The sequence below is a fragment of the Diadema antillarum genome, unplaced genomic scaffold, assembly GCF_040938485.1.
Source record: "Diadema antillarum isolate AM-2024a unplaced genomic scaffold, OU_Dant_1.0 scf00000031, whole genome shotgun sequence".
Classification (NCBI taxonomy): domain Eukaryota; kingdom Metazoa; phylum Echinodermata; class Echinoidea; order Diadematoida; family Diadematidae; genus Diadema; species Diadema antillarum.
Window position 1 is genome coordinate 1,885,869 of NW_027270920.1, and position 25,683 is coordinate 1,911,551.

At 37.8% G+C, this 25,683-nt stretch overlaps 1 protein-coding gene across 1 annotated transcript; it reads right to left on the reverse strand.

Moving 5' to 3' along the window:
- Positions 1-5,400: 5,400 nt before the first annotated feature.
- LOC139741774 (DNA repair and recombination protein RAD54-like) lies at positions 5,401-25,663 on the reverse strand. Its single transcript, XM_071652367.1, has 22 exons — positions 25,646-25,663; positions 22,309-22,407; positions 21,690-21,848; positions 21,136-21,196; positions 20,344-20,502; positions 19,361-19,410; positions 18,778-18,855; positions 18,093-18,156; positions 17,216-17,268; positions 16,470-16,563; positions 15,630-15,754; positions 14,245-14,395; positions 13,283-13,389; positions 12,688-12,727; positions 11,933-11,965; positions 10,962-11,117; positions 9,316-9,426; positions 8,605-8,728; positions 8,143-8,221; positions 6,893-7,072; positions 6,021-6,184; positions 5,401-5,602 (listed from the first exon to the last, which is right to left on the reverse strand). Exons 1-22 carry the CDS (start codon positions 25,661-25,663, stop codon positions 5,401-5,403), a joined length of 2,307 nt encoding a protein of 768 aa, XP_071508468.1.
- Between the last annotated feature and the right edge of the window lie 20 nt (positions 25,664-25,683).

Consider the following 25,683-nt stretch of genomic DNA (forward strand, 5'->3'; position numbering starts at 1 on the left):
CACACACACACACACACACATCCTATATTCCTAACTTCAGAACAGGAGAACATGCTCTGTATTTTTTTTATGATATCAAAGTGTAATTCCACTCCATATTATTGTTCTCCTCAAATAAAGTGAAGTGGGACATTGTTGAAATGAGATTGGATATAGCAAGATACCTTAAAGGGGAAATCCAGCCCAAATATAATTTAGCCTGATTAGAAAGAGTAAAATATTACGAGTTTAACGGTATTGTTTTGATTGAAATCGGATGAAAAATAAGGAAGTTATGGCATTTTGAAGTTTCGCTATTTTGGGGGGAAACAGTTCTCGAACAGTCAATATGAATATGCAAATGGCAAAGTGAGCATGTCATTCCCTCACAACTTGCCATATAGTTTGTATATAAAATTTTCGAATTTCCAGTTTTTCATTCAAACGCAATTATCCCCGAGGCTCAAATCCTCATATATCTAAATGATCACTATTCTAAAGTTATTCAACCAGGAATAACATCATGTTTCAGACTTCAATGACAGAAACATTGAATTTTGATTTTTTTTTTTTTTTTTTTTGTACACGATCAATGGAAAATTGTGAGGGTATGACAAGGTTAGCTCACTCATTTGCATATTCATATCCACTGTACACGAACTGTTTTGCAGAAATTAGTAAAACTTCAAAATGTCATAACTTCCTTATTTTTCATCCGATTTCAGTCAAATTTTTACTGTTGAAGATTTTACTCTTTTTTTATCAGACTACCTTATATTTGGACAGGATTTCCTCTTTAAATAAAGAGGAAATTTGCAGGTCCCATTCCTTTTACATTCTTTTTGTCTTTATCCCTGCTATAACAAGATGCCAAATATAACAAGGAAATTTCACTGGTCTCAAGCAGCTCGCTATAACGAGGTTCCCCTGTACAATCAAACAGAATGGTACAATCTCTAATGAAAGTGGCATCTAAAATTTTACTCAAAAGTATGCAGTTCCAAAGTTTCATACAGTGATATCAGCAGCAATTGCACATTTAAATCAGACAAGGTGATCATGTCATGGTCTCACCAGTATTCCATGGACCTACACACAAATCTTTACTAACTCCTCCCCTCCCTTGTTTTTACATGAAATCGAGAGGAATTGCTTCATTTGCATCTCATTTTTATGACTCCTATGGGAGAAACTCTTGCAGCTGGTAAACTTCCAACCCCAAAATGTAATTTTTGTGATAATTATGTCTTGGCATGAACAAATGGGAGAGCTGTGTGTTAATTCCGTTCCATATCTATCTTAACCTGGTGAAGTCTACTCCTGAGTATACTCCGGTAGGTGTCTATGGGAAATGCACGTTATATCACAATCAGCTTGTCTACACTGGGTTAAGTCATAACTCATTTCCATGCAAGCACTTCACATTTTGCACAATGCACTGCAGCACTTTTTCTTTCTTTTTCTTTTTTTCCCCTCATTCTTCCCTCCCTCTCTCTTTATCGCACCTCAGTGAGTGGTGACTTGTATATTATATTTTTATGATGTTGTATTGTTTAGACAATCATTTCTGAGGCCATTGTCCTCGTCAAGCGTTTGCTTATGATGATGGCCTCCTGTATTTCTGTTACATCAAGAGTTGCATAATTTGTCTTTGAATGACAGATATACAGGATCCTATGTTTGCATAAATATATGCATAAGATAATGCCTGTTTGTTTTCATTTTGCATTGTGTTAGAAAAAAAATTGTTGGATATTTGAATTAATCATTTATCTGTTTTAACTGTCATATTCAACTTATACCCTGCTCAATTAGTTCGTTCAATTGACTTTGTATTTCATTTATGTACAGTATGAAAAAGAAATTCAGAAATAAAAAAAAATAAAAAAAAGATTTTTATACAGTGGAACCTTGCTGAAAAAATGTTGGATATAACAACACCCTCATATAACAGGGTGATTTCGCAGGTCCAAATGCTTTATACTTCTTAATTTTTTTAAATCCTGATATCATGAGAAACCTGATACAGTCAAACCTGTCTTAGTGACCACCTGTCTACAGCGGCCACCTGCTGTATACGACCACTAAAAACAATTCCCTCAGAGAAAAAAGCATGTTACAGAACCTGTCCATAGTGACCACCTGTCTATAACAGTCACATTTTTTGTCTCCCTTGGGTGGCCACTATAGACTAGTTTGACTGTATAGCCAGGTAATTGCTATGAATTTTAGTTCTTCGTTATAACAAGGTTCTCCTGTACAGTACTAAAATTAACTTTAGCAGGAAGTGGAGTTGTACTTATTGTGTGAAACTTGATAGTTGGGAATGGTACTAATTCCTAGATTGATGATTAACTCATCAAACTTCCATCTTTCACATACACACACACCAGCAGCAGCAAATGGCACAGCACTATTGACTCTTAGCAGTGCTTACAGTCTAAATACACACATCTCCTGGAGTGACTTGATCATTTGAAAGGCGACGCCATTTCTGATATCAATTTCTGATATTCATGCAGATATCAAAAAGGATGATCACTTGCATGCACTGTATATCAAAATCACAAAGACATATAAACAACCTACATTTAAAGGAAAGTTGATTTTGCATACGCACTTGCTTTACCCTGGCAAGATTTATTGAGATCACCTATTAACCAGATGGGTGTTAATGTGATAAACTATTCCCCCCCCCCCCCAAAAAAAAAAAAAAAAAAAAAAAATGCCACAAAACAAAACAAAACAAAACAAAACAGTATAATGTAAACTCCTTTCCTTCAGAAATTCAACAAAACAAGGTACATGTGTTACAAAAACTTTAAATAGGAAGAAAAGAAAGATAAACCAAGTGTTTACCAAGATATAAATACAAGCAGGATGAAAGAAATGCAGCACCTTATCATTCAATATGCATAGTCATAAAGCATGAATAAAGAATTTACAGACTGGTGCAGAAAATAAATCAAATACAAACACCCCTAATCCAGGGTGGTCCACAACTTGAAATTTTAGCATGTTGCAAGCTCAGAATCTGAGAATATTGCAGAAATTGAATATGCGCGGAGCGCACACGATGAGTACATAGTACGCAATATTTTGCTGCTCCTCTCTCTTTGTGCTGCTTACATTTAATGTTCTCTCTCATGTTTTGCCCACAAATATCTAAAGTACCTGGTAGTTTGATGTTTCTTATGTTATGCACATGTTTTGCACATTTTTGAATACTTTAACTTTGAGCTTGTTGCAAATTCTTTAGGATGTTGCATAGCATGTTGCTGGCTTTTTAGGATGTTGCACAAGAATTTTAGCATGTTGCAGCGACATGCTAAAACCCCTTGTGGACCACCCTGTAATCAATTAAACAGATTTAGATACAGAAGAAGCTTGTCTGTCAGCTCATGAGAATTGAAACTGGAGTGTCTTGAAGTCATTTGACATTGAAAAGAAATGTAAAAAAGAAAACCTTACACATCTAAAACAGTTTCATCCAGACTGGAAAAAAAAAAAAGCTGACAAAGTAACAGAATTCTAAAGTTTTCACATGTATTTGCAAAACAGCAATGTTGGTGGCAGAAACAAATGTCAAACAAATTAGGCAATGATGGATGTACCAGGTATCAGGTATGCGTGAGATAATTCATTGAATACACATCGTTTCATGTGTAGAGTATGTTTGCAACAATGGAAACGGCCACCTACACATAATAACAATTGGGAGGGAGGGGCAGTCTGATTTACTGTGATCTATCACAACTAAAATATTGTTGAGTTTCTCATACTCTTGTGGACATTCTTCATCATGCACTAAACGAAAAATACCGACAAAAACTTAAAAGAAAATTGTGGAACAAAATTTGAATCTATCCTCATGACAGACACAGTTGATTTTCATTGGAAAAAAAAAAACCAGGAAAAACCCCAAATAAGACTCAGCTGATATCTGTGTCATAAGAGGTTTCTTATGGAAATATTATCTCCTGTAACGGTTCAATGTGAACATATTTCGCATACAGAATATCATTTGTACACCAAAGTTTGACAACTAAATCAAACACCTGTAAACTGAAATAGATTGTTTCTCTAGACCGCACCATACACTATGTACCACTGTAGATGATTACAGTTGTATTTTCTCTCTGTAATACAAACTTCAGTATTGCACATTTTCATTCCTTAAATAATGCATCTGTCCGCATTTACATCCCTCTTCACGACTAATCTATTATGTACTCCATGTGTTCAAAACGTATTTGACACTATGTCACCATGATGTACATGTGTCTCTACGTTGAATCTCACTCTTTGCAACTTTAAAATCATTGCTTCTGTCATAACTATCATGATAGAGCTTTGTTTTTTGTTTAGATAATAGACGATATAACAAAACAGTAAATTTACCATATTCACTATTTGAACTTTGTTCTTTGCACAGCATGTCTTTTTCTGTAAACATGAGAGGATTTCAAGAACCAAATGAAGTCAGCTTTATACCTCAAATGATGTAATCTATTACTAAAACACATTTCTTCTTTCCTCTGTTCATAAAGCATGTTACTGACTGCACTTCAATAAGACAGTTGTCTTAAATAAATGCACAGAAGACTATAGCAAAAGCCTGCTGAAAACATGAACTATGACAGCTTTAAGAAAGATAAATGTGCATGAATATGTCATAATGTGGTGTCCAGTGGGCATTCCTCGTGACATTATGACTGTGCACTTTGCAAAATGTTATGTAGGTAAGTTAGCTTAATCCTAGTCCTCCTACTACAACCCATTTTCACTTTGTCTCATCAAAATACACCAAAGACAGGAAATTAATACATTCATGCCAGATGGGTACTCTGTAAAGCCCATAGACAGCTATGTCTGGGAAATCAGTGACATTCATGTTGTGATTGTATTGCAGGTTGCTACAAACTTACTTGCCCTCTTGCCTTGAGCATGTAAAACTGACTGCTGGGCAAGTAAGACAATAGCTGGGCACTTGCCTGTGAGGAGTATATGGCCCTTGTCCTGCTATGACAAGTGAGTGATATGTGTTGGTAATCCCTCACAATGTTTTCACTTCTTTACAAGTTCACTGTATACCTACTCTCTGTTGGGGCGTGTCTCCTCTGGTTAGAGACAATCACAAAGTTACACAGTTAAGGTTCATTTCCTTCACCAGTCATGAGAAGTTTCAGCCTGCTAATCACGTCGAGAATGTTCAGAGAGAAAACTTGACAGCAGTTCCAAGGGATCAATATGAATTGTCACAGGTATGATCCTCAGGCATTATGAATAATTCATAATGTCCACGGCAACTCTGCTCGTGGCAGCGCTGCACTCAACCTCAGGTCCAGCCAAAAATAAACTCCTTTGAGAGTCCATCAAGGAATCTTTGTCACACTGGTCCCAGTCGCCATGGCAACATCATCATACAGTCCTGATCTGCTCGTGGGACTTGTGATGGAAGACAAAGGAAACATTTTGGGTCTCCCAAACTCCCCGCAGGGCGGAGTCAGCGATGCCTCGCTTGTCAGCACAGTGGTTCCACTGTGACAGGTCACTGCTGCAGTCTGAATCCTCCGGTGGGGGCCGCACCTGGATGTTGTTCACACAGCGACGACATCTGAACCTAGCATACAGTATCAAGATAAGACGTAGCAAGCCTCCACTGATTACACGTCATGAAAAGCGTAGAACTTTTGTTTTCAGCTACAGCATCTTCTATTATCATGAAATTCTCTGAAAATTTGAATTTTCTTGAATTTGAACTTATATTACATAATCAGTTTGCAGAATAATTACATTCTGAGTGATTTCATACTGCGGAAATTATTCATGGAAAACATCTTCTTAAAACAGTTCTTAACAAGGTAAATGAAATGTGCTAAGTCTGTTCACAACATGACAAATGCTTGAATATGTTCATTTGCAAACTAAGAATCACCTAATATTTCAAGTTACCTCAAATGAGCATTAAATAAATCTGTAGCGAGAAGGCAATATGCTAATTGTCTGACTCCAATTTATGTCATAAATCATGCACTGACTTGTCATGAGTGTCGCTGAGGGTGTCGCCATGGAGACGGAACAGATCCTTGAGCTCATTGACAGAGAAGTGCCTCTCGACATCCTCCTCATTGTCCACCACGCAGCTGGAAAGGGCCTTCTTGTGGGCCTGCCTCTGGAAGATCTTCTCCTCAATAGTCCCAGTCTGTAGAAGATTGGTACAGATGAGAAATAGATCAGTCATGACAAGGCTGGGTATGTGCATGTTCTTATTTGCATGGCTTAAAAGAAAACCAAAAAAAATGTCTTTAAGCATGTAAGACTAGTTGCTGGAATACAAGGTCACAGAGTTAAGTCATGGAAACAATATGTTGAAAGTAAGTATTTACTTCAAACTCTCCTTACTTTTGATGAGATATAGTTGGTATTGGTGCAGGTTGTGGGCTAGCAAGCAAATCAATATCTATACTTTTGGCGCCATCTCTGAATTCAGACAATCAGCTTGTAAAAAATGGATCACATGTTTGTATGTGTATTCTTGATCTCATCATCCAAATAATTATTGTTATTATCATCATCATCAGCAGCAGCAGCAGCACCATCATCATCATCATTATCATTACTATCATCATCATCATCATCATCATCATCATCATCATCATCATCATTTTTACTATCCTCATCATCGTTCTTATTATAAAGTACCGAAGTGAGACATCATAGCCATTAATCGCCATGGAAACTGGCTCTAATATATGTGAACAAATGCTAAGCATGCTCATACCACGTTCCAACCTAAAGCCCGAAGCCTTAATATGCAAGGATGTTTTGTATGTAACCAGCTCTAGGCTATAAGCTATGACAAAAGACTGTGGCATCATCATATTGGTATTCTATTGGTCAGAAAACTTACTGCTAGCAGTCTGTAGATGAAACATTGCTTTTTCTGCCCATCTCTCCACACTCTCGCCATGGCCTGGTCGTCGTTAGCTGGATTCCAGTCGGGGTCAAACATGACCAGCCTGTTGGCTCCAATCAGGTTTAGGCCACACCCACCGGCCTTGCTGCTCAGCATGAAGATAAACTCTGGGTTCTGATTGGTTGAAAGAAAGATATGATTAAAATATTTTTTAAAGATTGTGAGCACTATCTGGTGAACTTCTTCACATGTGGCAACAATATATCCACATAACGGTATATATTTTGAAGGGATTGTATAGTATTTGTGGAGATGAGAATTAGGTTTTTAACTTTTTGCGAGATACCAAGAAACCACTTATAAAACAGTACTGAGCATACCATTTTAAGAGGACTTCAAAGTTTATTAGATAAAAATTGGTCTTGGAATTGCAGAGACATTCAAAAACAGAGTGAAACAAAGCGATCTTAATAAAAGGTGGGTCCCACCTTTTATTAGGAATGCTCTTTTTTGGATATCTCAGCCATTTTAAAACCAATTTTCATCAAATAAATGTTGAATCCCTCTTGGAATTACATGCTCTTCTCATATTTCATGAGAGATTTCTCATTATCTCACTAAAAAATATTAGAAACCTCAAGTTATATCTCAACCAAAACTGTATGCTCCCTTTATGTGCATTTTTTCTGTTTCCTTGACAATCTAAAACATTATTTTTAACTGTACTCTGGTCATATTTCTGTTCTCCTGGGATCCCAGTCTGTTCTGTGGAATATTACTTGATGATCAACTGTGCCATAGCAGTAATATTTCCCAATGAGTTGCTTGTGACTCACCCTTACGCGGAAGATCAATGGATACTGCCATGGCCCGATTTATAATCAATTATAAGACATTACATAGCAATCATGATGAGAAATGCTATGAGACTGCATTAATGTTGGTTTTATCTCTTATGCATATGTGTCCATTTTATAGCAAAAAATCAACAGTTTCTGCAGGCATATGGAAAGTATGTTTTATTTTTGATGGCACACATCTAATTCTCATTCAGTATCCAGGCAGTTTCTCAACTTCTGAAATGTTACAGACTGATCACAATTGGAAAGAACTTGAAATCAATTCACACGGAGGGATTTTCTTTTTTTTTTCTGAGGAAAGGTCACATAACGATTGTCAGCTTTGAGAATTTTTGTTTTCACATAAGGCAAATAAGATACAACAGACTTATTGTCTAGACTCACACTGGGATTGTTGAAGCGTTCTACAACCTTAGCTCTCTTCTTGATTGACATAGTGCCATCCAGACGGACATAGAGATAGCTGAAGGAGACAGGGAGAAAAATCCAAAGAGGGGACAAAAACATCATCACTTATGATCAAAGCAGAGCACATCTTTATCAAGGCTAATATAAAAGTGCTGTGATGTACTTCTCTCTGTCTGTAAATATGATAAGCAAAGGCACATTTTTATGAACTTGTGTCCACATTTGTACTATATGGAATGTGTCAGGGGACTGGATTCCCATTAACACATCAAAACAAAGTCCACATTGTAAAGTTCATTCCACAGATGACTGCTCAAAAATGTACAAGTGTCATAATCTTTGAATATCTTCTTCATTGTATTGAAACACATAAACAAATGAACAAAAAACAAAAAACGACATGGACAAAATCCAAACAAAGAGATAAATGCCAGTCACCCTCTCAATCTGCAGAGCTGCTCAAAGAGGTCCAATGTCTGGGTGTAGTTGGAGACCAGCACCACCTTGTCGGATGTGGTTGTCTTGGTAATGGCAAGGATGTAGTCCAGAACTTGCATTTTGCCTTGAATGTGAGCAGAGAGAAAGAAAAGGGGAAGGGGAGCACAGACAAGAGTTTTAATTTGCAGAAGATCCACCCCTGAATTATCAAATATTTCATTCCATAGGGGATTGTCCATTACACAAGCTCCTGATAGTACAGGCATTTCAAAAGGAATCACCCAGTATCGGTTCAAAGTCTGAAAGCATTTTCAAAATACAATTTAAAGAACAATAATTCACCAGTTTTGGAGATTTCTTTAATATCCAGCCAATATAATCTTGACTCAACATTCTAATTAGACTCTAAAAAACCTTTTATCCCCCTCTCAAAGTATCAATGCAGCACACCACGATTCATGACAGAAATTAATTCAAAAAATGAATTGTAACATATAAAGCATAAGTATAAAGTCAAAAAGGGCCTAAGCTTTCGATCAACATAGAGTCTTCGTCAGAAGCAAAATTACTTTGTCACATGACAAAAAAAAAATACTACATAAGGAAAAGTAGGAGCGACAATCATCACTGGGCTAGAACAAGGTCAGAGAAAGTGGAACATTTAAGAAACAAATTTATGGAAGGTGGGGAGTGGGGGAATAGATAAGATACCTGAGAGCTCCGGTCTGATCTTCTTAGAATTGAAATTTGGTGGGAAGTACTGAAGGGTGTCTTCAAAGCCATCTTCCTCTGTTGCACACTTGTCATATACAAGAGATGGATCTGTAAAATAGGACAAAACAAAACAAACCAGTAACAGAGAGGGAAAATTGCGTGTTGTATCATGCTTGATATTACCAATAAATAAGGAAGGGTTACAGTCAATTCTACAAAATGGCTTTTAATGCCACATATACAGCAAGAACACATTGACGTGGGCACACTTAACTTGCAAACACATTTTTTTTTTAATCTTTGAAACTCCCATTAAAAAACCAGGATGAAATGTTTCAAGTAAATGGCATTATTCTGGTACATTGTTGGCATCCAAATGAATGTTAATATTTCAGAGACAGTGGCCCTACGTTGGTACAAGTGTTTGATTGCCAAGTGATATCACTTGAATTTGGTGAATGGTCTCCAAACTGCAGAGATCTTATCTTACATCATACCATGTTTTTCTCCTCACATCATGTACCTCTATGTTCTCCAAAAAGCTCAGGCATTTCTTTTTTTTAAAGTGAAAACAAAGTTCTGGTAAGGGCTTGAGAACCCGTCTGGCACCATTTCATATTTGCTTGCAATATATCGAAAGAGTCTACAAAGAAACTTACCTGGCTGACGCGGTTTGCCGGAATGATGAGTCGTTTTGGAGTATTTTGAGAAAAATAATAAAAGTCGGTAGACCGACTTTTCTTCCAGAAGGCTCCAGACTAACTCGGTCTCAGGGAAAACTCGACCCTATTTCAGACAATTTACACACAGTTCGTGATCACCATGTTCATCAGTACTCTATAATACTACAAGTACCAAACGAGGCCTTACTGAGCAGACAAGAAAGTGCGTGCTAATCCTGTACAAAACAAATGGACAGCGCGCGGTCCTCACGTCTGCTAGTATACGCACATCACCTCAGTTGCTGAGACGCGCGGTCTTTTAAGTTTTTGTTGTTGTTTATCAAGCGTCTTTGATTGTTTTTAGAGGTGCTCGAGAGGCGCACATTAATTTTTCATGCGCGCCTAAGAGGTTTTTGATGCGCACGTTGTAACAACTCGGACCATTACTGCGAGTAGCCAGAATGCTACAATGTAGTTTATACAGGCCGCTCCCATGCATAGTACAACACTGTACAATCCAGAGGGACAACCAATACAACTCATCCCGCCGTCAAGCAAAACGAGGCCAAGTTATCCCCGAGTCCGAGTCTAGCCTGACCCCGTTCGGGTAAGTTCTGAGACTGAACGTTTTTGGTTAATATTTCCCATTTTCGTCGTTACCCATCGAATATCTTGTTATTACAGCGTTATTCCGCACATTTCCTAGGCATACGTTCACATTTTGGAGCAAAATTTGACAACTTTTGCAGGCATACCAGAACTTTGTATGGGGTTTAAATGTCTATTGTCTGAGCTCATCGCACTTCATTCAGTGCTTTTAAGTTGCTTAACTTACATTGGGTCCCATCCAACAGACTCCATGCCAGCAGATCAGCTATAATATTTGAGATATCCTTCAAAACAACCAAACAACCAACCAACAAACAAACACCCAACCTTAAACTAACATCAAACCAAAACCAAAAGAGCTGTTTGACTCACGATTGCACAGTTTCTTGAGTTGGGTGATGGCAGAGAGAGTGGACATGGAGATCTTGCCCCCAGCAGTCACCTGGCAGTCTCTCATCTTAGTCTGGACGAATTGGCCGTAGATGGCAGACTGGACAGCAGTCAGCCGGCAGCACACCACTTGCTCAACTTTGTAGGGATGAGAGAAAAAGAAAATTTCTACATCAATATCGATTGAAAACCAATGTTCCAAAGCATTTAATCACTTTCCAAAGATATGTTAGCATTCCTTTAATACTATTAGATTACTACGCCCTTTTGGAAGCGGTCGCCATGGTAATATGCACAAGAAGAAGCAAAGATGAGCTCTGTAGACCACAAAGAGAACAAGCTGAATATTTCATAAATATATATTAAATATTTCATACGCATAGCATTGCCTCAACTATAAAAAGGCAGCTTGCCATTACAGGGGCTTATTATACATTAAAGGTTTGCAGCTATAGTAAAGCTACAACACGAGCAGTTACCGTGGCGATAACTTCAAATTCAAGCAGCTGACTGGCTGTTGCTTCACGGTTGCCATGGTAGCTACAATTATTGCAAGTTGCCATCGCTATTTAGTGCTTTATGGAACAAGGCAAACTCCCTCAAACTTGGGTGTATGTTACTGAACAGACTCTAGGAGAATTATGGGAGATGAACAACTAGAAGTTTGCATCAAAGGGAAGAAAAAAAATGATGCCATATCAGACCCTACCCACTGATTGAACTCCTGATATTATTTCATGAATTATGCACTGTTCATCATTCATCAATGGCCACACGAGTCATACTTTTTCATTTCTGTCGTGCTATACAATGTGCACTCACAATACAGCAAGTCATATTAATCCATAAGTATCAAAAGAAGCATGATTGTTATGTCAATGTGTGACTAATTTGCTTCTATTCCCTCCCCCACCCCCGAAAAAAATACTGAAATCCCAATCAAGGAGACTTACCTTTTACAGGGAGATATTTGGTCAGCAAAGTGGCTAAAAGGAATGAAAAGGAAAGAACAAAAAGAAAATGGAGAAAGAGGGAAATGAAAAAAGTATATTTTGGAATAAATAGGAACCTGAAATATCTTTTTTCCATTTTTGCACTACAATGCTTGTCAAACTGAGGGAGTAAAAATTTCACAAAATCCTTTGCAAAACAATTTCAAACAAAATGTACATGCTAAATCTTGTGCTCATGAAATCAATTTGGAAAGCCACCAAAAAAGAGACAAAAATTCTGTAATAGCATAACCTTACTCTACTAGTAATGATGGTGTGTTTCAAGGAAAATACTTCATATGCTTTGACGTACTTTATAGTGAACAGGTTCATATCACTTGAGATGATGCATACCAAGTTTATACATATATCAGCTCATTGATAATATGATTATAATATATTCCCATGAAACCATTTGATCTTATACATATGTATCAAAAGAAGCTGTTTTATCTGCATGGTGAAGATCCAGAGCTGTGTGTAAATGCGATCTTGAAACACCGTGTCCTTCAAGACAGCTATCATTTAATACAATTATCAGGAAATGCATTGTGGGTAACACTGAACGACTCTGAACTGTGATTACAACAGGGTAGCTTCTATCTTCACAGCACTGTTCCATCTGCCTTGATATACAATTATATCATATTTGAGGTAGTTTTGTCCATGGCAAAATTTTCTTACAAATGATCAAAATCTGAGTTCATTCTGCTCACCTGTTCTCCTTATGATGCACTTGTTTACCAGTGCTGCAAGCTGTGAGGATGAGTGCAGAAAAATAAAAGAGGGTAAAGAAATAAAGATTGGTACTGATATATGTATATGACTGTCAGCACAGGTGAGAGATCAGGCTGACCTGTTCACAAAAAGGATTCACAAATTACAATAAGAAACCTCCCTTTAATCACAGTATGAGGACCTTTCACAAATGTTTTGAAGACAAACTCACAAAAACTAGAATAATCATGATGCCAAAAGATTTTGTCATTCTTTTTTGTGTTCGTTAATGAAATAATGATTTCTCCAAAAAAAAATATGATCTCAACTTACAAGGAAAGTTTCAACAGACATATATGTGGATTCAGAAAATGCAGAACGATTAGTAAAACACTGACAGACAGCTGAAGAGAACAGAAAAATTTGTTGAATCGTCAAAGTATCGGTTCCTTACTCATAAATTCATTTTCACTTATTATGGTGTATTCCATGATATAATAAACATTTTTTTTTTTTTTTTTTTTGGGGGGGGGGGGGGGATTTCCCTACAAAGTGTCAGAGAGGACAGTCAATGCCTCAGAAGAATCCCTTCACCTCTTGGAGTTTCTCCTGTCCTCTCTGTTTCTCCCTGTCAGAGGCGAAGGCATCTCTGCCCCTCAAAATGGGAGTCTCAAAGTTCTTCTTGAATTCCTGAGCAGTCCCTTTAAAGCGTAAAGAGAACATAAACAAATGCCACGAATGTTGCTATTGCTTCACATGTTGTCAAACTTGCTGCAGACACATCAGTGCTCATGCTGGCCAAATCTTGTAAATGTGAATAGTATATTTGTCTTTTCCTATTCGATTTCAGCTCAATATTCAAAGGAGAATGCCACAGATCATGAATATTGAAAAGATGCAATGCACAGTATGGAGACCAAACACATTTGTTTGCAATGAAAAAGAAAAATGAAAAAATCTGTGACAGAAGCAGCAATAAATGTACAAATTCAGGACAACCAATAAACATTGATTTTATCAAGAATGATAGTTAATTTGAAGGAATGAAATGTAACTTTGACCCTCACATAATAGCTTCATCACCATTACACTGACACCATGTTGGGAATTTAAATTGTTTCTGCTTGATCTACAGTGCTAGGGCCTTGTTACCTAGATTGTTTAGAATACATAAATACTGCAGTAAAGACAAGAATACATGAATACTAAAGAACTGATTACTAAAGAAAAGAACAAGAGACAAATTCATGATTGGCTGAAAACCAGGATGGGTTTATCTTTAATACCATGCATTCACCAATTCAATCGTTTTTACTTCTTCTTCTTTTTTCTTTTTTTTCTTGGGGGGGGGGGGGGGCATGGTAGACGTTGGACAGAGTGGATAGGGAAGACTAGGAGGATTTATGCAACAAGGATGTAAGTTTTAACTAACTGCAACAGCAAGCTTACTATACAATCGTAAGACTGTTTAACACAGAAGGTGTCACAAAATGTATATGTCTAGATATGTATTAAATATCATCTATTTTCTTCTTCAGTTGTTCTATTAAACTGACCCAGAATTCCTTGGTTGACAAAGTGCACCAGACTGAAGTACTCTAGGAGATCGTTTTGGATGGGTGTTCCCGAGAGCAGCACCCTTCTCTTGGCAGGCAAGCCATTCAGGGCCTGGTAGGTCTGGTTCTCACAGTTCTTCAGGCGGTGGCCCTGATGATGTGGAATAATAAAACAGCACACAATCTTAAAGGGGCATTCAACACAATTTTCATAATTTCACATTATGTAGTGCATAAATTGACAGCTCCGTGTATAGATTTGTGGAATTTATTGTGGTCTCTAAGCAGAGAAACCAATACTCTGAAAAATCTTTAACAAATTTCACTGAATAGCACTGATGACATAGGAGCCTCACATATTTCAGAAATGTAGCAGTGTAATTCCATTACAATACCGCTTGATTGACAAGTTGAATGTGTGTAGAATGTATGCATACCTTCTTCTTTTGTTTTGTTTCCTTAAGCCCCAACTCATGCATTCTTTTGGTGAGGCTGCCATGTCATCATCCTTGTTCATTGCAATTTGTTATAAATTTTGAATACATCCTTATTCCTCATCCCAATCACTATAAATTCTGAAACTCTGTACTCAGTATAGGCAAGTTATCGTTGTTCAAATGTAAAAATTTGAAAATCATCCAGAGGTCTCCTTTAAGATTCCTTTGCTCACAAGCAATGGTAAATTAAGTGCATTGTGTGCCAGCATCTTAAGCTAGCATCTCAATGTAGTATGTACACTTCATTATTTGCCTTTGCTTAGGCACATTACTTTCTTGAAATTAGTGCATATTTTCATGATAGAAAAAAAGGCAGAAAATGGCTTTTACTCTTATTTTGCTCCTATCCACCTGTTCCATTCCATGGCTGGTGTGTATTTAAACAAGTCACACAAAATATCCACAGGATTGGATTCTAAAATGTGCTCTTCAAGCTATTTGGTTATCAATCTTGTCAATATCGAAATGACTTCAGTTGGTTTGCAATTTGCTTCACTCACTTTTTAAAAAAAAAGTTTTTGTTTGTTTGTTTTTTGTCGGGGGACTGGGTTACAAAATCTTACTATTGGAAGAAACTGAAGAAGACTTTGAAATGGAAGAATCTACTGCACACTGGCACTGGTTTGATGGTCCAGGACCAGTAAAAACCACTGCCAGTCCAGTAACTTTTCCAAAAATAAACCAGAAAAAAATATGAAAAAACTTGGTACCTACTGGTTTGACAACCAGGTTGGACTAGTAGAAAAAATGGGTTAGTGTGCAGCCCTGGCCAATGCACAGATATTTTAACAGATATCAAAGTAAAAACAACAGAGAAATGAGCAAATAAAAAGACAAAAGTAAACAGACTTTGATAAGGGGGAACAAAAAAGAAGAAACCATCCCTACCTCATCACAAATGACCATCCCAGCCTGTCCTCGGTGCAGCACTGCAGCATGGAGTCTGAAGGTTTCATACGAGATGATTAGTATGGGGTTGGGACAGCGACGACCTTGCTGCATCATAAAGGACTCTGAGAAATTTCACATGAAAATAATGATTATGATAATAATAATGAAGATGATGATATAAATATCTACAATGATAATTACTACATGTACTATAACTACTACTACTACTACTACTGCTGCTGCTGCTACTGTTACTACTTCTACAATATTACTACTACTACTACTGCTGCTGCTGCTACTATTACTACTGCTACTACTACTACTACTATTACTACTGCTACTACTACTACTACTACTACTACTGCTGCTACTACTACTACTTCTACTACTACTGCTGTTACTACTACTACTGCTGCTGCTGCTGCTGCTGCTACTACGACTACTACTACTACTACTACCACTAGATATCTCAATATCATTTGAAAGTACTTAACAAAACATAAGGCAAGTACTCAGAGAACAATTAAAATATAGATTTTATTCATACAACACCTGAAATTAACTCCAATTTACAAAAACCAAAGATGCATCAATTGGCATTAGCACCATTACACAACATTTGCTAGAATGCAACAGCAAGGATAATTTGGCTATGTGAAACACTTTATTTATGATATTCATTTTTTTTCTCTGTTGCCTAATTAAATGCAGATGAATCTTTATAGAGTCAAAACTACATGTAAAAGTTAAAAATAGAGGAAAACAAAAATGAGTCAAGCACTGGTCTTCTTTCCACATTGTCACATAGACTTGAACCAAGGTGTCATGCTGACTAACCCAGGTTCTTATCAATCTCGTCCTTGGTCCCAGAGTCCACTGCAAGTGCATTGATCCGTCCTCCTAGCCACTTCTGGATCTCATTGTACCAGTTCTATTGAATGAAGCAGAGCACATGAGAGAAGTATCATAGAATATCACAGATATGATATCATATGTCGTAGTGGTGTGCACCAAATTGCCTACTATTGCTCAAGAAAACTATGCTGCACAGTGTGAGTAGTTCACACACTCTGTATGAAGTCTTCACACTGCAGCAATGGCTGTGCAATATCGTAATTCAATCTGCAAAATTCTAAATTCTACCTGTTCTCTTAGAGCCAGTAAGTCATATTTACCTTTTGAATGTAATATCATGCAAAAATATAAGTAGTGATCGTATTTCCTCGTGAAAAATTTGTTAATCATTAGGTTTATAGAAGCCAGTGGTATACATCTTGTTCTGATTGTATGTGCACACATTCAGATAGGTATTCAAATTCATGAGATGCTTCCGTCAAGTTGTTTCTACTGAAACTGGTTGACAAACTGCCCCTTATCGATATAAATAAGCACTGAATTGATCAGTGTTGATTCAGATATGTATTTATCTGGCTCATGGTCAGTTAAGTTTTGGTTTTTGTTTGTCAAATTTCTTAGTGTTCTCTTCAAGTTCTCAGGGTCGATGAAGTTGGAAACAGTGCTGTGCAAGCAAATGAAAATGAGGAAGAATCATGGCCTAAATCCCATTTTTCACCAATACATACCTTTACAAGACTTGAGGGAGCCACTACGATGACCTTGTCCAGCTCTGGCTTGCCTAGATGTGTTGAAATATTGGTGGTATCATGTCATTAGGTTTTAAAGTCAGGCATGCACAGAGTGGAGAAGTCTGTATACTGAGATACTCTGTGGTAAAAGCGACTGATTAGTCACAACTTGGGTGAGATTGTAGCAAGAAAGATCTATCCATTTTTAATCATGGTCAGTTCTTGAACTTGATATTCAAAAGGTACCTTGATAGTCCTTTTGCGTGATGTAACTGGGAGGATGTCTGAAAAGAAATTAAGAAACCTTTGGATGTGTTCTGCCGTGGAGATTACAATGAGCTCATTTTTAGTTTTTTTATTATTATTATTATTTTTTTTAATAAAAGGCTAATATCTTTGATGATTCTACACAAGTGAGGAATTGCAGCCATTTTATCACTACATTCTCAAACAGACATGAAGGAAGTGATAGATGATTCCTATCTACAGAAAAAGAACCCCACTGTCTGGTATTGGTGTGTTCACATTAAACAAAGACATCTCAGGTTGTGATATTGCAGCAATGTGATCTGGAGTACAGGACAGAATCTTGTCACAAAGGATACATATTGTAAAAGTGGATATTTTTGAGTGCTTAATTTTCCATGCTCAGCCAGTTAAGATGAATTTCACACGTTTTTAACTCCATGGATTCACAACTTTAATACTGGAACATATGGCATGCAAAAATATTTGCGTGTTTTTATTTTCCTGCAAGCTTCTGGTCACGCAAAATGTGCAAAAATGTTCACGCTGCAAACAAAAAATTAAAAAATTTCAACTTTTACAGTAGAGTGATATGAACAAATAAACAAATGCATAGAAGCCTTCTTACAGTCAGGACTCTGTCGCAGCAAGGTCCACATCAGTGTTATACACTGCAGTGTCTTGCCAAGTCCCTGTGTGGAGGCAAGAAAAACATTCACCTGTGATTTTTCTATTCTCTCTTGATGTGTGAACACAATATTCAATTAACAATTCTGGGAGAAAAGTGCATAAAAGTGCATTCTGGCATTGCACTTACATTTAGTGCCTAGAAGAACATCTTCATGGAAATGTATCAGAAAAAAAAAATCTTGGAAAGTGATCCTATTCAATGTACGGTACACAGTTATCAACAGGTACATTGCATGACTTCGTGATGGCATTCCGCACCTGTTCAAGAACATTCAAAATTCCACACAAGGAGCATCTGTAAATACAAAGTGTAACAGAGAATCTTTAAAGTTGAAGCTTATAGAATTATGATAATATCATCATAAAATTGTGCTTGGTAAATGCAAGAGTGAACTTTGTGTAGAAATCCTTTTTGAGATATGTACATATGTACACATTGATTGACTGAACTCTGGCAGGAGAAAAGGAGGAATTTCTACAATGTGATACCACGCAGACCAAGACCTCATCACAACACAACACATCTTCCAGTAACGCCCTCAAAAACACACAAGTCTCTGAAAAGTAGAGAAGGAAAGTGTGTATCAAGCGGATATTTTATTTTGTCTATATGCCACTCTCACCATTTCATCAGCCATGATACAGCCATAGCTGTTCTCTATCCTGCGACCCGTCACACAGTCCCACAGGAATTTCACGCCCTGAAAAAAAAAATAATAACATGATGCAACACTGTTACCATGGCAACATGCAATATCATGATCAAACTTGAAAGTTGACACTGCCATGAATTTTGTCTGCATATGACCCACTACTATAAGCATCCATTTAAATGCTGAGGGCGTAAAATGGATATCAAGTCCAAGCTGAATCTACAAATTAAAAGATTTTTAGAGTGCTGCCAAAGTTGATGTTGTTATGAATTCATTTGCAGACAAAGTTTATGATTCGAATGTCATACACAAGTGTTGCAAGTACATTTCATCTTGACGGACCAAAGCCAACAATAAATGGATCAAGTTGTGCAATGAAACAACTTCTATCCTAATACAAACAAAATATCATCAGCCCAATGTAAGAAGTGTACATCTTTGTGTGATAAGTCAATTTGGTACAGTTTGGATGCCAGATGAAGTGTTCTACTATTAGTACTAATAATAATCAAGAAATCTATGACCATCATGATAAATTTCATAAAAGACATACCTCTCTCTGATGTGGTCGCAATACCCTACTAAGGACTGGATCCACAACCACTGCAAGGGATTGAAAGACAACTAATGAATTTTATGGGACACTTCCAGGTCATATTACGCACACACACAGACACACGCAAATACCTGAAGTACTTTCTCTCTCAAAGACAAGACAAAACAAAGAACAGAAACATGCTTCACATTGATTTACAATTGCAGTTCTTTCCTGCTAAAACCAGGTTTAACCTTTCAGTACTGTACTGTAAATGTAGAAATGTTCACACAACTATTTTTTTTTTCTTAGCACAGGGCCAATTCATTGACGAACCTCACTTCTTTATAAATATATGGATGAGAATATTTGTGTACATGCTTTGATACAAAAGAAAAATACTTTGTGATCTTGATCTTGCAGGGCATGGAAATCATAAAAATTGCCACATCGCCAAATATTTCATGTTTCCAAGTATGGTGTCCTCTCTGTATCCTTAGGTACTCTGCTCATGGATGCTACATTTGACAAAACTGTTAGATTATTCACTTCCAACACCCTATAAAAGAAGCATTGCATTTCTAATGAAATTGATGAAGCAAATTAATATCCATACTTCATCACAACATTAACAAAATAAAAGCAATGGGCAGGAACATTATTTGCCAGGAAATTTCAAATACTGTACTTTACTGGGGTAGAAATTCATGAATGGGTTCTACACATTTAATTCATGACCATCATCTCTGAATGGTATTCACCCACATTGCCTCTTTGTATTACCGTAAAACTTTGATGTAATGATACTAATGCCACTCATTAAATAGACGAGAATCATCAGAAACGAAAAAAGGAAGTTATCACAGCGAAGCAACAAAATCTGGGAAGATACGTACATGGCAGATTTGAATTTATAGTCTTCAATTATTTACATTTTGCTGGAAATATACTTCTGGACTTGACATCCAACACACAAATGCAAAGTATCACGACGTATTTACCATGAACTGGTTGCTTGTCTTTGTCTAGCGACAACTTTTCATGGGCACTCAGCTCAGGCGGAGCGAAGAGAACAAGGGCGCCCTCTTCTGTTGGGTCATGGAGAGGCTGCCTTATGCCTTGCCGTCTGATGCCAAGACCTCTCTGTCCAAAGGAAGTTCCTGTGAATAAATCAAACACATTATGATAGAGCAGAGTATGATGAAAGCTTGATGCAAGTACACACCCACATACAAACAACAGACCTCCCAACCTTTCTGACTGAAAAATAGCGATGATTTGGCTCAAAGTAGGAAAGAAAGAGCAGTTCCCATACGAGTGTATAGTTCAGTCATAAAGAAAAATAGGAAACTCCTTTTGAAACAAGAACTGGAAATGGTCAAAATTCACATTTTTTTCTTCCAGATTCAGAATGGTTGGCAGGTCTGAAACAAACATACAGTGACATACAGCACAACTGCATAAAACTGCAGAATAACAGTGCCTCTTGCTGAGGTGACAAACTGGTGATTTTACACTCACATATGTTGGCTTTTAATTATGTGTGTGCAATTGCATGAATGGAGGAATAATTTCCATCAGCAATTTCAGTCAGTGGATGCCAGTTGAAATTAAATTTTGTTCACTTTCAGGCAGTATATCAAAACTGAAATGATTACATGTATATATCAAGTATACTGACCAGTACATATACATAGCAAAATGTAATATTTCCCATAAGAGTATGTCAAAATGCAGAGCAATAAAGTTCAAAGAGCTTATTTGTTGGTGAGAGCAAAATGTTCATCACTTACCCTTGTAGTTGGGAATCGGAACTTTGAAAGGCTTGGATAAGATTTTCTTGATCAGAGCTTCCTGCAAAAGAATGTGAAGACAAAACATGGGGAAAAAAATGGGTGGTGATTTCAGTGAAATCACAGCACATAAGACATAGTGACCATATGAAAACAAACCCCACAAACTTGTAGGGGGAAGATTTGGCTCAGTTGGTAGTGCATCTGCCTCTCAATTAAAAGGACCTGGGTTCAATTCCCGAGTCTAGATGAGCAATGTTGTGCATAATCATACCGTCCCCATGGTAAGAGGCAAAACACTCTGTCCCTTGGATAAGATATCAAACCGAGGACTCATGTGTGAGAGAATCACAACCAACACATCCTACTTCATTCATTTTTCATCTCAAAGAGCAGAGTGCTATCCTGGTGAAGTGGCCCACCTACTGTACCTATCCACACAAGATCATCTTTGTGATAGGCTGCATAGGATACCCCTTTGAAGATAAAGAAGAAATTCACCACACATATTGATATGTCCCCGATTACTCAGATAGATCTCATGTGATACTTACATGATCATTCATCCTTGTTGAGTTGGCAACATCTGAGACTGTTGCCCTGGCAACCAGAGGCTGCCTGACCCTGTGGATACCGGGAGGAAGCTCCCGCAGGTGATTGGTTCGCTGCTGAGGACCCTTGGTGCTCAAGCGGACTCTCTTTCCTCCTGTTCCCTAGGATGATAACGGAAAGGTTGCATACTATCTTCATCATTGTACTCATTATGACTACTACAGTTGTATTATCACCATTATTTTCGGTATCAATTTTACCACCATTATGGCAACTGTTACCATCAAAATCATCATCGTTGCCATAGAAAAAAAAAACCATCTTAAATGGATTAATGACACTATCTTACTTTCTGTGTCTATGGCTGAACATTTGACATCATAAATACATCCATGCAGCAGAAATCCTAATTCGGACTTGTAAGTACTTCCACTAAGAAAATTAATGATGTTAAAAGAAGAAGAAAAAAAAAGGTATATAGTCATCGCAATCTCCATAGCCTGTGTACCTTTATGTTAAAATTTTGACATCAAGATACCTGCATACGATGATTTGTATATGGCAGTGCTGTGGACACATAATAAACATATCTTTAACAACTTTATAGGCAGTCCTGCTTACCAAGCTCGTCTGCTGCAGGCCATTCCGTTCTCCATCATGGAGCTCTTTCCTCTTGCACCCAGCACCGCCGGCTAGCTGACTCGGAGCTTGCCTCCTCAGCTGCAGGAGAATGACAGAAAATGGATCCAAACTGACATACAAATGTACAAGTACAATGTACAGTAGGTCTATTTACAGCATATAATATCATAGACAGATCCTTCACGATTTCATAGTTTTTCAAGATAGCATGTATTTCATCAATTTCCACCCATTTTGACATGTAAAATAGCGCTATGTGTGTAAATCCCATAGGGGTGTTGCACACCGGACCCATCCTCAACATTTTGGTCACTGTTGCGATCCTCAAAACTGAAAAAGGAAATGATTTTAGAATATTTAACACAGTTACACAAGGAATCCATACCATGCCAGGCCTCTTTTCATAGTCAGATTTTGTATAAAGATACAAACAAGGGATGATGGTGGTTGCCTAGCAACAGAACAAAATCTTAACGTTTTGTTAAGAAAGTCATACTTTTTAAAAAACAGCGTGACACAGACGGTTTAAATTAGAATTATGAAGGCCATCATCCGAGTTATTTCATGATTCTGGTATCAAAAGAAAGCTCTTCAGTTGCTCTTCAAATAAAACAATTTAGAAAAAAATACCGCTACCCTTCTACTTTTGAAGATACGGTTAGATATTTCTAGGGGTGCCGCAAACTGGACCCCTGCAGCAAACTGGTGCCCCGACTCTCATGTTCGAATGTTTTTGATTTTATACGCGAGAAAGCCATTGCGTGAGGGTGGTCGATCTTGAAAATAAGTGGTCGATGAGTAGTAGACTTAAATTTACTACAGACTCTACACAGTTGCTATACAACTACTAGTATACAAATGATGCACAGGATAGAGTGCGTTAGTGGAGATGTAGCGCACTCGAGGGTATTTACAATTGTGAAACATGCACGAGGCGAAGCCGAGTGCATGTTGCACTACATTGTAAATACCCACTAACGCCACGAAATAATCCTGTGCATCATTTGTTTTATAAAATGGGTTGAAAATTAACAGCATTTTTCACGTACCTTTGTGGGTCAATACCAGCCAGCTACATGTAGCACCCGCTCAAGAATCAAGATGTCCGAAGATGTTCGTCCCAAACATTAGTACGCACGTCGCACTCGGAAATCCCGCACATATAAGTACTGCACATATAAGAGTATACGTACACCACACATGTTATGCACAAGAAAGGCCGGCCGGCAGCCCGAACTAAAAGTTGTTTACAGGATTGACAGCGTGTATAGTAGCGCGCGACGCACTTGTAACAACTGATTGAGTGCACACTGCTAGTGTAAACATTGTGACGTCAGGCCGTGCATGTTAGTGAGAAATTAAAGTACGCACACGTGTCTCATTTCAGCGCTTCCAATTGGCTACATTCTTGAACCCATTTTATAATAGACTCTGATAGCATACGCTTTGCGGTGGAGCTGATCGCAGTTAGCCTCATGCCATGCCTACAAATTAATACAATTGTACATGTAGTACCGGTACCGTGGTACGGGTAACTATAGTAGCAGCATGCAAGATTGTAGGCGGCTTTTGACATGTCTGAGGCTGAGCTGACAATCAATGACGTAAGCCACGGGCATACCTACATACATCGGCAGTGCTCGACTTTTGTCCCTCCGGACCTCCTCTGCGCCCCCATCCGCATCCACATGCGGGTCAGCAGACGTCAGATCAGAGTCGGAGATCGAGAGATGGGGGGTGTTTCACAAAGCTGTTCTTAAAGTTCAGAAGGACTTAAGTGCGACTGGTGATCAGTTCTTGTGTGCTATAGCCTATACTTATCAGAATCTCAATAATTTAGCACAAGAACTGATCACCAGTCACACTTAAGTCCTTCTTAAAGATGGCCCTTCCCTTTTGCATTCCTTCCCAAATAGCACAGAACATGATATATTCCACCAGAATGACAAGACTATTGTAAATCTATAACATTTCTGTGATATTTGAAGGTTGTTAGCCATTAAAATTCAAATAATGCACCAAACGCTCATCGTATTCATACATATTCTGTGCATATACACTACTGTAGGCACAGCTGCATACATTAATCCTCCTGTGGTTGTAATATGAATAATACTTACTTCGAACAACAGATATGGCATGCATGTTAAAGCTGTCACTGTCTTAGTGTCAGAAAAGAAGAATTCACTAGCTTCTCTTACTTTGTTATCAATGGCAAATAACAACACGCCACTTACATGAACTACCTGTACAACTAGATCTAGCAGTGCATAACACAGGTCTGTAAAACTAGAATAGTAATACTAATAGATTTGTAATTTTTGCGTAGTTCAGAAAAATTATTCAAATCCTGGTCCTGCTTAAACAAATAAAGTCAAGACCCTCTTGTCTTGAGTTCAAAATTTACAGGTTTCCAAATCGTGTTTTCTTCAATACCAAGTGTTCTCACCAATTTTTCAAAAATTTGCATGTAAAAGGATTGGCTATCTTTAACGTTAAGAACAGCTTTGTGAAACACCCCCCTAATGGTGTCCGAGACAAAACTTCACAAGCAAAAAGCCACCACCACTGCACCACCACATTCACAACAACTTGTTATGGAATGTTAAGCTGCCTCCGCCTAGACAGAAAGATCCGTCTGTCCGGAGGACTCTTTTTATATTTTGCCATTAACGCTGTCCTCCGTAGGGGATCCGTGAAGCCAGACGCAGTCTCCGCGGAACATTCCCCGACGGACAGATACAGACCGATCTTTCGGTCAACCTCCGCCTAGACGTCTAGTTCAATCTGTCTAACGTTAGACTATATCAAACTCACCATTATTATTTTATTCAACCGAATCCCTCCCTGTCATCATCGGTAGAAACCTAATGCGCTTCACGAATGGGTAGAAACGAAAGAAGGCCCTTCTTCGGGAGAAAAAAAGAAAGAAAACCTCCAGTTTACGGTCAGTCTTTCATGATCCTATTACGATACACAAAACACACGCTATATGCTGTAAAACTTGGTAGGAAAATGGGAATAGGGGGCCTACCTACTATACGTTCATTTCGAATGAAAGCGCGTCATTTGTATGGAAAGCGAACATAGCACAGAAGAAAAACAGTGGGCGGTGTCACGATGGTGTTGTAATTCAGCGTTTTCCCGATTCAAGGGCTATTGTAGCTATTTTTCTTCGCTTTAACTGTAAAACATCGTTGTTTACCATATTTTCCTCTAGATTTTCAGTGTTTTCTTGCTCCTGCGGATAATTTTTATGTAATTAATGTGTAACAAGAGCGGACGATAATGATGGACATCATTCCGCTTACCATACATAAGCCATTCGCGTCATGTTGTCAAGCCGAGTCGTGT

Bases quoted from the DNA above. Each gene is read 5' to 3' on its own strand.
- LOC139741774 (XM_071652367.1), bottom strand. The intron at 21,197-21,689 runs GTAAGTATCACA...ATTCTTTTGCAG, and splicing joins CAACAAGGATGAATGATCAT to GAAGCTCTGATCAAGAAAAT. The intron at 18,856-19,360 runs GTATGTCTTTTA...TTTTTTTTTCAG, and splicing joins TGCGACCACATCAGAGAGAG to GGCGTGAAATTCCTGTGGGA.